The sequence below is a fragment of the Saccostrea cucullata genome, unplaced genomic scaffold (genome assembly GCF_032062105.1).
Source record: "Saccostrea cucullata isolate Sc308-1 unplaced genomic scaffold, CSIRO_AGI_Scuc_v1 ctg8067, whole genome shotgun sequence".
Classification (NCBI taxonomy): domain Eukaryota; kingdom Metazoa; phylum Mollusca; class Bivalvia; order Ostreida; family Ostreidae; genus Saccostrea; species Saccostrea cuccullata.
The window spans coordinates 13,505-28,219 of record NW_026926698.1 but is presented as its reverse complement, the minus strand read 5'-3'; the positions used below and the strand labels follow the sequence as shown (position 1 = coordinate 28,219).

Below are 14,715 nucleotides of genomic sequence, written 5' to 3'. Positions count from 1 at the left end.
AAAAAGCTCAAAGGTAAAAAAGCATGGCACAACAAGGCATGTATATTTTTGACAAATGTATCATTTTAAAGTACATTTTCGTACAATTAAAATAATGTAAGATTGACACGAATGTTTAAAAGAAAGCCAAGGAAATAATGTAAAACAAACACTGATAAACATGGAAAAGATTTATTTTATTTCAGTTATACATGTGCAATTTCTACTCTCTATATCAATACAAGCTTCTTCATGTGTGGCACAATTCCTCTTTTTAACTTAATAAATGAAACATTTAGATGCATGTAACACTTTCTTTGATACGGAATTGATACGAATTTATACGAGCAAATCATGCATAGCATTTGCCACGCCCCTTTCAAAATCGTTCATGTAAACAATTCTAAGACATTTCGTGTGCGAGAACAGTAGACTGAATATATGTGCTTATAATATTCATGCAGGTTAGTAACATTTTGTCGACGTTGTAGTTACTTTACGTACTTTATTAAATTATATATCCAGACATAGATACAAACAATAAAATGTCTTTCTTTCTTTGAATGATTGCAAATCCTGCAGAAAGAAAAAAAAATGCTTATTAAATCACTTACTTGAGGTTACGTATATACTCTACAAAGAACTGCAATTATATTATTTTCCGTATAATAAAGAAGGCATTTTATTGTTTAATTGTAAACAAAATAATAGCCTTTAATATATACGACTTTCTCTAGATTTAAAACTATAAAATGCCTGAAGGCAAACATTTCGCACAACACGTAGAAAATCCAGCCTAAATCAACAAATAAACAGAGTGAGAGGGAACAGACGGTATTTGTCCGTTTTGACGCTCCAATCACTTAATTTGTGGCAAGATTTATTGCAATCAGATTTTAAAGCTCATGAAGCTGTTGAAGTAGAGACCCTTTGAAAGTCTATTCTGTTACCATGGCAATGTCGTTCATCCAAAAAGGATGCACTAAATTATCTATCTTAGTATAGTCGTACTTGTGTTGTGTGCCATGAAATCAGACAAAAACTGCATGGAGTAGCGATTTAAAGGAATTTCACAAAAAAAATTATTTTTAGTTACCATGGCAACGTCGTTAATTAAAAACTGATGTACTAGATTATGTATCGTAGTGTAATTTCATGTGTAATATATCAGAAACAACACCGGTATATATTTTATATAGTTTATCTAATAAGCACAAATATATACAGCCTGACTACATTGGATATCAGTAAGCAAGTAAGTGTCTTTGTACCAAAATCATTTATATTTTATAGTCTTTGGAGCCTGGGAAACAGGAAATGTAGGTGACTCAATTTCAGAATAATGTCAATAGGTTACTGAACTCTGTGAGAGTCAGAGAGCTAACTTTGCTTACGTGTCAAATCAATTATAAACAGATTGTGATACAATTCTAGTAAATTCCAAAACATTACAATCCTCCCCTCTTTGAATTTATACTTAACAGATGGACAAACAAAAAATTTTAAAATGAGGTTAAACATTTTCTCAAGAGTCAAGTGCCTTCGCTTCAGCAACAAATGTTTGTTTAATAAAACTGTCATTGTCGCGTGCCGTTAAAGGGTCGCACGTGGTTGATGTTTCGATAAGTAGCTCTACCATTAATGTCAATCTTCACAGCATTGCCCTCGTGAGATATAACTGTGAACGGTCCATTCCATTTTGTGTCTAACTTGGATTTTGGCATATTGTTCTTTATCAGCACTCTCTCCCCCGCAAGCAATTTGACAGATTTTGCGTTGAGCAATCGGTCTGCATATGTTTTAATTCGAATTTTATTTCTTCTGTCCCGACGGTTAAGAATTCTGTTCCTTTGATTTTGTGGCAATTGTGGAATTCTTGTTCTCAATTCTCTGCCGAACATTAATTTTGCAGGTGATTCTCCTGTTGTGCTGTGCGGTGTATTCCGATAATTTAGGAGAAATTTATATATTTCAAATCTCCAATCCTTGCGCTCTACTTTTGCAATTTGTGCAGATTTCTTTAGTGTTGCATTGAATCTTTCAACCTCCCCATTAGCTTGAGGCCAGTACGGTAAAGTTCTGTGATGTTTAATTCCGTTCCGCGCTAAGAAATTTTCAAATTCATCCGATATGAATTGTCTGCCGTTGTCTGTGACTATTTCTTCTGGTAATCCATAGGTTGCAAAAATTCTCACTAGTCGTCTAATAATAGCTTCTGAAGTTACAGACTTCAGGATTTCGATTTCTGGATATCTAGTATAGTAATCGACTATTACTAATACTTGTTCTCCTGTTGTGAATGGTCCGCATAAATCCATTCCTAATTTTTTCCAGGGTCCTGTGGGTAGGTCTGTCATCGTAACGGGTGCTCGTTGATTTGCTTTACATACCATTTGACATGCATGACATGACAATACAGCGGTTTCAACATCTTCGTCCATTTTTTGCCACCACACTTTTTCTCGTAAAAGTGCCTTTGTTTTAACGACTCCTTGATGCGACTCATGTGCGATTTCTAGTGTTCTCTTCCGCAGGGATTGTGGGATGATCATTCGAGCCTGTTTTAGTACAATCGGTCCTCGAACTGATAACTCTGATCGGATATGGTAAAATGGTAAAATTTTGTCCGATTTGGTCCAGTTTCCTGAAGTTATGTTTTCCCGTACTTGTTGCAGCGTAGGGTCATTTTCGGATTCGCGCTCAATTTCCTCTATGGTCATTGCTTTTGGTACTGCGTGTTCGATTACGAAATTGACATAGTCTTCTGCGCTTGTTTGTTCTTGAGTCGGAGTATTATTGTTTGCATTTTCCTGGCGTGAAAGTACATCAGCTGCGTTTTGGCTTCCTGGAGTATAGATCACAGTAAATTTAAATGGTTGTAGTTTCATGATCCATCGTTCTATTCTAGCAGGTGGTTTGTGTTTTGGTGTACATATGTAGGTAAGGGGTTTGTGATCTGTCAAGATGGTAAAATCTACTCCATACAAATATGTTTGAAATCGTTGGCATGCCCATACAATTGACAGTGCTTCTCGTTCGGTTTGAGAGTACCGTCGCTCAGTGTCAGTGAGGGTACGACTTGCGTAAGCCACTGGACGAAATTCTCCGTCATTTTGTTTTTGTTCTAATATTGCTCCGAGCCCATAAGGACTTCCATCTACAATTAGTCTTGTTTCTGCGCTTAGTTTATAGTACGCCATAACTTCTGATGATGTTAATAACTCTTTTAGTTGGATGAAAGCTTTTGTTTCCGTGTTTCCCCACTCCCATTTTGTTGACTTGCGTGTCAGCTTACGGATTGGCTCAGCTATTGTTGCTAAATTCGGAATGAATCTTGCACAGTAATTGACAAGTCCAAGAAAACTGCGGACTTCATGTACATTACTGGGTTGTTTTGCTTCCTGAGCCGCTTTGACTTTCTCTTGGTCGACTTTAATTCCTTCTTTGGATAATATGTGTCCCATATATTTCAGCTCTGTCTTGTAAAATTCGCATTTCTCTTTGTTCAGGGTCAGATTACTCTCTCGAAGTTTATTGAAAACTTCCCGAAGCGCTTTATCATGTTCTTCTTTTTTTTTGCCGAAGACAATTATATCGTCTGATATATTCTTACAGCCTGTGATCCCTTGTAAGACTTGCTGTATTATTCGTTGGTAAATTTCCGGTGCACACGAAATTCCAAACATGAGCTGTTTGTATCTGTACAAACCTTTGTGGCAGACAAAAGTTTCTTGAATCTGGCTCTAATTCAATTTAATGAAATCCCGATTTAAGATCAAGTTTTGAGAAACAGGTAGCTCCATTCATTTCTTGTAGTGTTTCTTCTACATTCGGAATAGGAAATCGTTCCCGCATTATCGCATTATTTGCTTGACGCATATCCACACAGATTCGCACGTCGTTTTGCTTCGGTTTTGGTATGCAAACAAGAGGTGAAACCCATGGTGTCGGTCCCTCAACTTTTTCAATTACATCTAAATTTTCCAATTCATCAATTTTGTTTCCAACAGCTTCACGCATGTGATATGGCAGACGGCGTAAGGGTTGAGCCACTGGTCGTACTGTGTTGTCTACATGTAATTTGAGTTGAAATTTCTTAAGTTTTCCAAGTCCAACGAATAGGTCACTGTATTCCTGAACTATTGTGGAAGCTTCTTTTGTTATCTCTTGGATGAAATGTTGCTCCAGTTTAATCAGTTTTAATTGCTCAGCTGTTGTTTTGCTGATCAAGTTTCCATATTTTCCGGGAATTACATGGAAAGTTGTACGAATAGATTCGCCGTTATGTTTCAACTCTGCCGTAATGATACCAAGTTGTTTCAGTGGTTTTGGTGATCCGTATGCAAAAATTTCTGATGTTGGGTGTTTCAAAGCTTTATTGTCTGGAAACAAGTTTCGAAATGTTACTCCGTCTAGAATGTTGACGCAATTAAGGCGCTTGGTGTTGCACACTTTTGCAAAATGACCTTCATTTCCACATTTATTGCACTTTTTTCCCCGTGTTATTCTGCAGTCACGACCAAAATGACCTTGATTTCCGCATCTGTAACATCGTTGGTTGTTTCTAGGGAATTGGTGTTGCCCTCCGGGTCCTTTGTATCCAGAATGTTGTGTTCCATGACCTCTGCCATTCCGTTCCGATGCACGACTTGGTTTTGGTTTTTCGAAATTTGGAAACTTTTTCGATTTCATCTGTTGGTTAATTTTGTTGACCTCTTGTGGAATAGCTGGATTTTCTTCCATTTTCTGTGCCTGACTATCTGACATTTCTACGGCCCTTGATATTTCCAGTACTTTAATCAAGTTGAGTTCTTTTTCTCGCAGAAATCTTCTTCTTAGTGCTGTTGATTTGCATTTATCGATGACCTGATCACGGATATTGTCATCTTTTGCCACTCCAAAGTCGCAAGATATTGCAAGTTTTTGCAATCGTGTCACAAAATTTGTAACTGTTTCATTTTCATTTTGTGATGCCTGACGAAACATATGTCTTTCGAAAGCAACGTTTTTTCTGGGTGCAAAGTAGGTATTCAAATCATTAACTATATCATCGAACTTCTCACCTGTATGTTCAATAGTATCATATATGTCCTGAACTTCCGGTCCTGCTAAATGTAGGAGAAGCGCACGTTTTTGTTTCTGAGTAGTAACTCCGGATGCTTCCATATAATATTTGAATCTCTTCATCCAATCGTCCCATCTTTGGGCTACATTTGTTAGTTCTCCTCCTATCACGAACTGAGGTACACAAGGTAAATCAATTTTCGCTGCCATATCATCAAATTTAATTGAATCACAGATTTAACTTCTCCAACGAATCACAGAGTTAACATGTTTTGTGCATCCTCGTCGCTATTGTAATATATCAGAAACAACACCGGTATATATTTTATATAGTTTATCTAATAAGCACAAATATATACAGCCTGACTACATTGGATATCAGTAAGCAAGTAAGTGTCTTTGTACCAAAATCATTTATATTTTATAGTCTTTGGAGCCTGGGAAACAGGAAATGTAGGTGACTCAATTTCAGAATAATGTCAATAGGTTACTGAACTCTGTGAGAGTCAGAGAGCTAACTTTGCTTATGTGTCAAATCAATTATAAACAGATTGTGATACAATTCTAGTAAATTCCAAAACATTACATCATGTGAGCCAAAATATAAATCTCTAGGAGGAGTGGCTTCAAAAAGGAATTTCAGAGAATTTTTTTAGTAACTATGGCAATGCCGTTCATAAAAATCAAGACCGGATGCACTAATTTTTAATTATGTATCTTAGTTTAATGTATTTATATACCAATTAAGTTAATTATATTGAAATCAGACTATGCAATGTATACTCTTTTATGTATGTTTTTGAAGCATTGACATTTAGCATGACGTTTAGCATATGCTCACACTGTTTGCACTGGATTGGTCACAAATACGAGGGTTGTCCGTAAAGTTCGTGGACAACATTGATAATTACTGAAAAACATTGGTAAAATATATGAAACTATTATTTTCATTAAATTCATGTTTCATTTTATTAATATGCACGTTTTCAACAAAAACAAAGCACAAATAATTATATTTTTATCAGATTAAAAAAGAAACACACTCATACCCTGAGCACTAAAATGAGAATACTTGACGTTAGGCGACGTCAAAAGCATAATACGAGTACATGTAATTTTTCTCAACATAGTCACCATTTCACTCAGTACATTTCTTATGTCGCTTTAACCAGTCATACATTTGTGCACCAATGTTCAGATTTCATACGTAAAATAATATTTAACAATGCCTGTCGAATATCCTGCAATCATTCAACCTCTGTCCGCGTAAAAACAATTTTATTTACGGAAATACGGTAAAGTCACATTACGAAACTCATTTTTTACCAGCACTGAAATCTAGGAATGATGGTTTTCCTTCACGCATGTCATCCTGTAAACTGTTCCTTCCATCCGAAAATATTATATGCCACTTAAATACTAATGTACGGCTTCTTTCACTATGTTTCCCCGATTGTTTACGAAATGTATTGGTCTCTGTAGATGTTTATCCGATGTCTACGCAGAATTTTATCACTGCTCACCGCTCCACCTATTCCAAAGACGTCCCTTTTTTGAACAATTCTTCATATGTTCTAACTTTGATTGCTCAGTCATTTTACAACTTTGAATGTTCAAATTTTGCAGGTTTGAAGAGATAACTTCTGTCAACCTCATAATGTAAAAGTCATCCAGATTTCCGCAGAATTTTATGAAATACAAATGAAATTTTTAAAGTGATAAATAATTTTTTAATTAAAATTTTGCGGTGCTCCGGGTCTCCATTCCAAGTCTAATTATGAAGCTATAATTGTAATTAAACATTTGAAATTAAATAAGGTTTTACATTTTTTCAGTTCACAAAGGATTAAAAATATGCTTATAATAAATATCAATGACGCAACTTTTATTTAATTCTTAGCTTGTCCATGAACTTTACGGACAACTCTCGTATATAAACAATGAACATTCTACCGATATCGAGAATTTTCGGACAAAATTATGCCACCTTCGAAGAAGGGAGGGCATATTGATTTGCCGCTGTCTGAAGGTCGGTCCACCACCAGTTTCCTTTCATTTTCTTCGCAGAGGTTGCACATATTGAAATGAAATTTGGTATACAGATTTATCATAAGAATATCTAGGTCAACTTTTGCCCCTTTGGACTTAAAAAAAATTCAATTATTTGCAGTTTCCGTTCATTTTCTTTGCAGTGGTTGCACATATTGAAATGAAATTTGGTATACGGAATCATCATAAAAATACCTAAGTGACGTCATGTTTTGGATACGATCGGGCCATTTTGGACAGAGTTATGCCCCTTCGACTTAAAAAAATTCCAATTATATTGGGGAGGGGGGATAAGTGTTTTAGAAACATCTCTTGTTTAGGATAATGAATCTTTGAGAATTTTGCACTGATATGGAGACACCATCGCTTGCCGGTGGAGAGCTGCAAATTTTGACCTATACACTTTGCACTCAAAGCCATTGAGCAGTTATAGATCTTTGCATGCAAGCACTTACTGCGACACGGGACTTCATTCGAAGGACCTGTCTCTATGTCCCACAGTGGGTGTGGAGCCCGCGACGTAAGGATGATATTCTTACTACGCTGCAAGAAAACAGACGCTCTTACCACTACGCCACGCGGAAGACTAAAACCCCAGTCACATTTCCAAAAATGACCAGCGGCCGACGGATTTAAAGGCAAAAATGGGATTCTTCAGGCGACAATCGGCAGTTCATCGGCCGTTGTCTTGCCCAATTCTGACCTTTTTTCGTCGGTCGACTAATTCTGTGTCCATCGGGCCAAGTTATATTTTTTTCTGCGTCGTTGGCCGATTTCTTCGGTTGAAATAGTCGTAGAAAAATCCATCGAGCCACTCTCGATCATCGTCAGACCATGGGTAGACAGTTTTTATATCGTCGGTCGGTCAAAATTTAGGTATTAGGCTTTTCTAAATTTGTCGGGAGACGGACACCGAAGGAAGACCGGGAATCAACCGAGGGTCGACTGGCCTGTCTGGCGATGTAGAATAATTATTGCCTGGCTGACGGCGGACCATATACAGATTGGGGCTTCGGCTGATGCACATAAGACAAAATGTATTGCTTCTGGTCCTGCTGAATCTTGAAGAGGAAGGTCCCTGCCGACAAAGCAGGTAACAACATTGTCTTCGTTTGTAAAGCTCATTATATAAATTGTATTTTAGAAGTACATGGATTTAATTCTACAAGTGGTAATCCTACTTATACTCATACTTCCCTTTCTAAGGAAGAAATTCTTCAAAATCATATGTCAGTTTTAAATATTTTTAATATTCCACAGGACCAAGATGAATTTGAACTACCCTATATATATTGGATTCCGAAACTTCATAAAAATCCTTACAAACAAAGATACATTGCGGGTCCCAGTAAATGTTCAACCAAGCCTCTATCGTCACTCCTCACTAACATATTGACAGTAGTGAAGGAAAAACTTCAAGAGTACTGTGCAACAGTATATTCAAGAAGTGGTGTAAATCAGATGTGGATACTCAAAAATTCCAAAGAACTTTTGGACAATTTAAAATCACAAGATTTTACCAAAATCAACAGCTTAAAAACTTATGACTTTTCAACTTTATACACAACCACTCCCCACGATAAATTAAAGTCCAGGAAATTTTGATATCATTGACAGCTGCTTTTTTAATAAAAATGGAACTCGTACATTTACTTGTCTGGTCATTTGCAAAATTATTTTGTTAAAACACATTCTGATTGCACAAACACGTACTCTGAAGTTGACATCAAAGAGATGCTGAGTTTCTTATTGACAATATCTATGTGGTTTTTGGAGACCAGGTATTCCAACAATCTATTGGAATTCCCATGGGTACCAATTGTGCTCCATTATTAGCAGACCTAATTTTATATTCATATGAAGCAAAATCTTACGCGTGAAAAGAAGAAAACACTTGCTGTGGCCTTCAACTCGACTTTTAGATATATCGACGACGTATTGTCAATTAACAATGGAAATTTCCACTCCTGCGTCGATACGATATATCCTAATGAGCTTGAGATAAAAGATACCACAGAGTCTGACACATCTGTTTCATACTTGGATATTTTACTTGAAAAAGACGTTAATGGTAATCTAACAACCAAGCTGTAAGATAAACGTGATGACTTAAACTTTTCTATCGTCAACTTCCCTTACTTATGCAGCAATATACCTTCATCACCTGCATACGGAGTATATATATATCTAAGTTGATTCGATACGCAAGAGCATGCTCTACGTATGAACAATTTCTAAAACGAGGTAAATTATTGACAAGCAAGTTGATGAAACAAGAATATCAGTAGACTCGTTTAAAGTCATCATTTCGTAAGTTCTATGGTCGATACAGTGACCTTGTCAGCAAATACAATTTATGATTGAGTCAAATGTTGACTGACGTTTTTCATACAAATTGTTAGTCCATTATTTATACACTGAATTGACAACGGATTTTTCCGTTATTACCTGATCATGACAAGGAGCACACGGCGGGTGTGACCGATCAGCAGGGGATACTCACTCCTCCATGACACCTGATCCCACCTCTGATGTTTGCTCTGATCCTATTTTGTATATTGAATACTGTTCGTTATCTTCATATCCTTCTGCAAGAGACGAAATCGACGCACATGTTGGGTGAAACAATTGCCCATTTGAACGAGTTTGTGGGAGGAAAAAAATCCCCTAGGAGAAAATATCCAATCTGACTTTTTTTCTCCTATGGGAGAATGGTGGGATAGTTCAATCACACCATTCTCCCAATTCTCTGAGTTTTAGGACTTCATATCTTAAGAAGTTGAGGTGTTTGCAAGTTCAACATAAGACCCTGGAATACTGCCAAGTGATATAAAATATTTTTGATATAATTAGAAATGGTAGTAAAAATCTAGACTATGTCGTGTCCAGAGTTAAATGTCGTACTGTTTTAACCAATTTTTGAGGATGTCGCCTAATATATTTGTGGAGCTTCTTCATAGAGTCTCCAAAGGATTACAAAAAGTGACGAAGGCAACCACTAGAACCCGGACTAAAGTTAGCCATAACTGGATGCAGTTATACAGCATTAGAATTTGACTTTAGTGTGCCCCATAATACAATATCTCTTTTTGTACCTAAGGTTTGATTACATTTTGAGATAAGCTTCTTAAAAGATTATATTCCTTTTTCATTTTCTGTCAAGTTCATTTACTAGTTTTTTTTATTGTTATGTTTTCTAATTTTGCAAGGTTTTGACATAAGAGTTTGCATCGGAGGTTTTAGCTTTACAAAACACACCAGATGAACTGAACGATGTTTCGTTGAAGTTTAGTTCCCGATGGAACTTTCACCATTGATGACAGGCACAGAACTATCAAGCAGCCACCAAGGTGAAGGATAATGTTTTATAATTAAAAGAATTCTATTCGTCCTCCCTGCTCTTATAGATGCTGACTATAAGTTCCTATGGGCTAGCATTGGTGCGCCTGGATCAAACTCAGATGCCGATGTCTTTAATGAGTCTTCCCTAAAGCTAGATCTCCATGAGGCCACCAGGGCTAATGGATGCTTGATCTTTCCCTAGCCATCACCACCCTATATCGTACTTTTTAATTGGAGACAATGCATTTCCTCTTCATAACTGGATGCAGACATCTTTTTCTCAGCAAGCCTTCACCCACGAGGAGAGAATATTTAATTAGAGACTTTCTTGAGCTCGCCGAGTAGTTGAGAACGAATTTGGTATCCTTGTCTGTCGCTGGCGCTGTCTCCTGACTAGTGTCTACGCTTCGGACCCTGTATTTGACTGTTCATTGCATTGTAAAATCATGTTTGATGCGTCAAAACGTAATACGATTTAAGTATCCCAAACTACAAAATCAAGATTTGGACGAAGAAGATGAAGAAGGTAACGTCATCATTCCAGGTGTATGGAGAGACAACACCGTTCTACATGTAGCTGACGTAGAACTCGCTGCTCGCGCACCCCGTGCAACAAGAGAAGGACATCAAATACGAACATATTTAAAACACTACTTCTCCAGCCCAGTTGGGGCAGTGTTTTGGCAAGATGAAATTGTTAACGGAAATTGTATAATTATTCACTGCTTGTATACACAGTCATATATATATCTTGCAATCTTTTAAAGATAATCAAAAATGCAATGAAATATAAAACTAGTGTCTTTTTTGCTTTTCAGCGACAAATAACAGATAGGAAAGATACATATACATGTATGTCATAGTTATAAAACGTTAATAAAAATAAAACTGGTAATCAAAATACAGGAATTTTAATGTCATTTTTTTTCAACAAAATAAATTTTGGAAAATCTCCTTCATTTTGTCTCTTATTCATGGGTTTAAAACTGGGACCAAAAAATGTTGAAAACTTTCAGTATTTCCAGTGATTAAAGATCGATGCATGCAAAACCTGGCTATATATTATTTTGGGCATTTCTAACCACGCCGAAAATTAGTCTAACGCCTCGCGTATGCGGCAGTGAGAGGAACACAAAAGTAAAGTTGATCGGTTCAAAATCCCAAATTGCGCAATTGGTTTCTTTCAGTTTTGGGGTGAATGAAATGACTATGATAGTCTACTGTATTACCTCTGACACCGGGTAACACGTTCTATGGGGGAAAATTAACAAGAAAGTGCTCAGTAACCCGTTTGTTGCCTTTGTCCTTACTTAGGCAATTCGAAATCAAGACCCCATGTAACTTCCGTAAACTGTACCAGGATTGCAGTAATTCATATCGTCTGTAAATATTGGGGGAAAAAACAATGTGTATACCTCAGCATCAAATGGTACAAGATTTTTTTTGACAAACTCGTCGTCATTAATTTGTACGTGTTTTGGGCTTTTTAGCGTTTTCTCTACGTGACGTCATGTATTTCTAAGGTTGAGTAATTCTGAAAACTGATTTTGGTGCATAGTAACTAACATTCTCATCTGATTAATTTTCGGTCATGCTGTCAAAAAAAAATCGAATACTAGTATTATGTTACCTTTTTTCCCTTTTCAGTATATTTACATTTTTAACAAAAAAGAAGTAGTACACTTCATTGCTTAGTATTTGTAATCAAAAATATCTGTGGCCGTCGCTGAATTTTGGAGTGAAAGGTTGGAATTGCTGTTGCAAAGGGGTACGGAACGAAGGTAATGATGCTGGTGAAGGGAGACGTGTACCAGGTGGCAAAGGGATGTCCGGCAAGTATCTTCGAACCATACTCCAGATCTCTTGCTGGAACACCCGGAACTTGTTCGCGTCAACGTACGTTTTGGCATGAACTTGCAAGAAATGTACTGTACCTATGCTGTTCCTTTGTCTAGCATGTGGTTGTGTCATAGTGTCTATTTGAAATAGTAAAGGAAATAATTTTGAATGACTTAAGATAAGTAAAATCGCTTATACTATAAAAATAATGACTATTTTTAAATCAAAGTCACCTTTTGGTTTATTTCCTGCTCAGCTTTCTTTCAATCCTGGTACATCTGTTTATTAGTTGAATGGCACTGACATTGCTGTTTCCGCTGCTGTTTGATTTCTTTGCCCCTGGATTAGCAGTGGTTGTAGACTTTGGCGAAAGTTTTTTGAAGCTGATTCTTCATCCGTGAGATCACCATGAGTCACTTAGATTTCCGATTGAGACTATTGAGAAAGTCAATGAGAAATAATTAGCGAATCAATAAAACTATATTTTAAAATAAAGGATGTTCTTTGGTCGATACAATGACCTTGTCAGCAAATACATTTTATCATTTAGTCAAATGCTGACTGAGTTTTTCATGCTAGTTTTTAGTCCATTATATTTAAACACTGAATTGACATCGAACTTTTCTGCTATTTCCCGATCATGACAAGGAGCACAAGGCGGGTGTGACCGGTTGGAAAGGAATGCTTACTCCTCCATGGCATCTGATTCCACCTCTGATATTTCGGAGGTCCGTGTTTCCTCTGTTCCAATTTTGTATTGTTTATTGAACTTTTGAGCTTGAATACTGTTCGTTATCTCCATATATTTCATGTATATAAATTATAAAATCAAATCTGTAGCTGCCTACCCAATCAGATTGCTGTCTACCCTTCCAATCTCTTCGTCTGTACAATGCATACAGTACTCACTGTTTGTAAAACATTTATGCCACCTCCCCCCAAATTGGAATTTTTCCAAGTCCAAAAGGGCAAAAATGGCGCAATCGTACCCCAAACAGAACTTGACCTAGATATTCATTTGATAAATCTGTACACTAAATTTCATTACAGTATGTGCAACAGTTGCGAAGGAAATGAATGGAAACTGCAAATAATTGGAATTTTTGTATTACACTATAGGAAATGTTCATTGACAGGCTGGTTGGCCCCCAACTTTTTGTGATATAAGGAAAATGTAGTATTGTAGGTCAAAAAATTAGTACTCCCCCTACCGTAAAATAGGATTTTCGATTTTGGGCTTGGGACTTTTTTTTTGGCTTGTCAGCTTTTTCAGGTAAGTAAAAAATAAATTTAAACCGATGCCCCCCCCCCCCCCCTTTTTCAAAAACGATCTTTCTATCCTAAGACGAGTGAATGAAGTACGAAAAGACTTCCACCTGCGTATGCGTCACAAAATATTCTGATAAGAATCATTGGTTTAAGAGCTCGTGATTTTCAGTTATTAGTACATTGGGTTTTACATTCCAAATGTATCAATGTCGATGCTGAAAATAGGAATTTGACTTCTTTGCAAGAGTTTCAAAAACTCAAATGTAAATAAGAACTTTGTGCGAACCCTTTTTCTTTTAGTTCATACCATACATGAATATATACATGTAATGGAAAATGATATTTTAAATCTGCAACTTTGTTTCTAGGAAAACAAGATAAAGATGTGTGTTCATTGATGAATCGATCTGTAATGGTTTCAGTATTGAAAGAACGATACTATCTCATTATTATTTTATAAGAACTGTTTTGCATTTTTCATGTTCATGGAAAAAAAAAATGCTTTACATGTACTTGCAAATAATGTGCTTTACAGATTAACATTTGCTGTTAATGAAAACATAGCATGAATGTTTAATAAAATATGTTTATATTTATTTATTAGATTGTCCTATACAATTATTTTTTGACCCGTAATATACATAATCAAACTTGCTTTCCTTTGAAAGTGTTACCTCTTTCAAATAATTATAAAATTCTTGTTGGGATCAGTTGAACATTGTTGAATTTTTGTCGGGATCGGTCGAAATTTAATTTATTTCTCTTTTTGCAATTTAATTTTAATTTCTTTTGAATAACATGTTCTTCCTAGTTAGTTATAAAAAGTTTTTACGACAACTTAAATTTGACCATAGGTTTAAAAAATATTCAAAAATAATGTATTTTATTTCCATAATTTTTTGTCAATATTTTTAAATGTCCATATGGCTTTCGTAATATCTTAAAATATTTTATTTGACATTTATACCTGTATAATGCATTCATCACAACAGCAGATATTTAACTCCAAAGAATCTTATTTGTAACAATAAAAACCTTTAATGAAAAAAATAATGTAAAATAAATAGAAGCTAATATGGGCCTCATAATGCTGAAACCATAACTTAATAAGGATGTCTTACATCTAAAAAATGAAATTTTGATGTGGCATTATTTTCTCCTTAAATGTATATC

At 35.9% G+C, this 14,715-nt stretch overlaps 2 protein-coding genes across 2 annotated transcripts; both read right to left on the bottom strand.

Moving 5' to 3' along the window:
- Positions 1–1,556: 1,556 nt before the first annotated feature.
- Positions 1,557–3,665, bottom strand: LOC134272461 (uncharacterized protein K02A2.6-like). The gene has a single exon (XM_062754690.1). The coding sequence runs from the start codon at positions 3,663–3,665 to the stop codon at positions 1,557–1,559; it is 2,109 nt and encodes a 702-aa protein (XP_062610674.1).
- Positions 3,666–3,732: 67 nt separating this feature from the next.
- On the bottom strand, positions 3,733–5,253 carry LOC134272460 (uncharacterized protein K02A2.6-like). The gene has a single exon (XM_062754689.1). The coding sequence runs from the start codon at positions 5,251–5,253 to the stop codon at positions 3,733–3,735; it is 1,521 nt and encodes a 506-aa protein (XP_062610673.1).
- Positions 5,254–14,715: the final 9,462 nt, after the last annotated feature.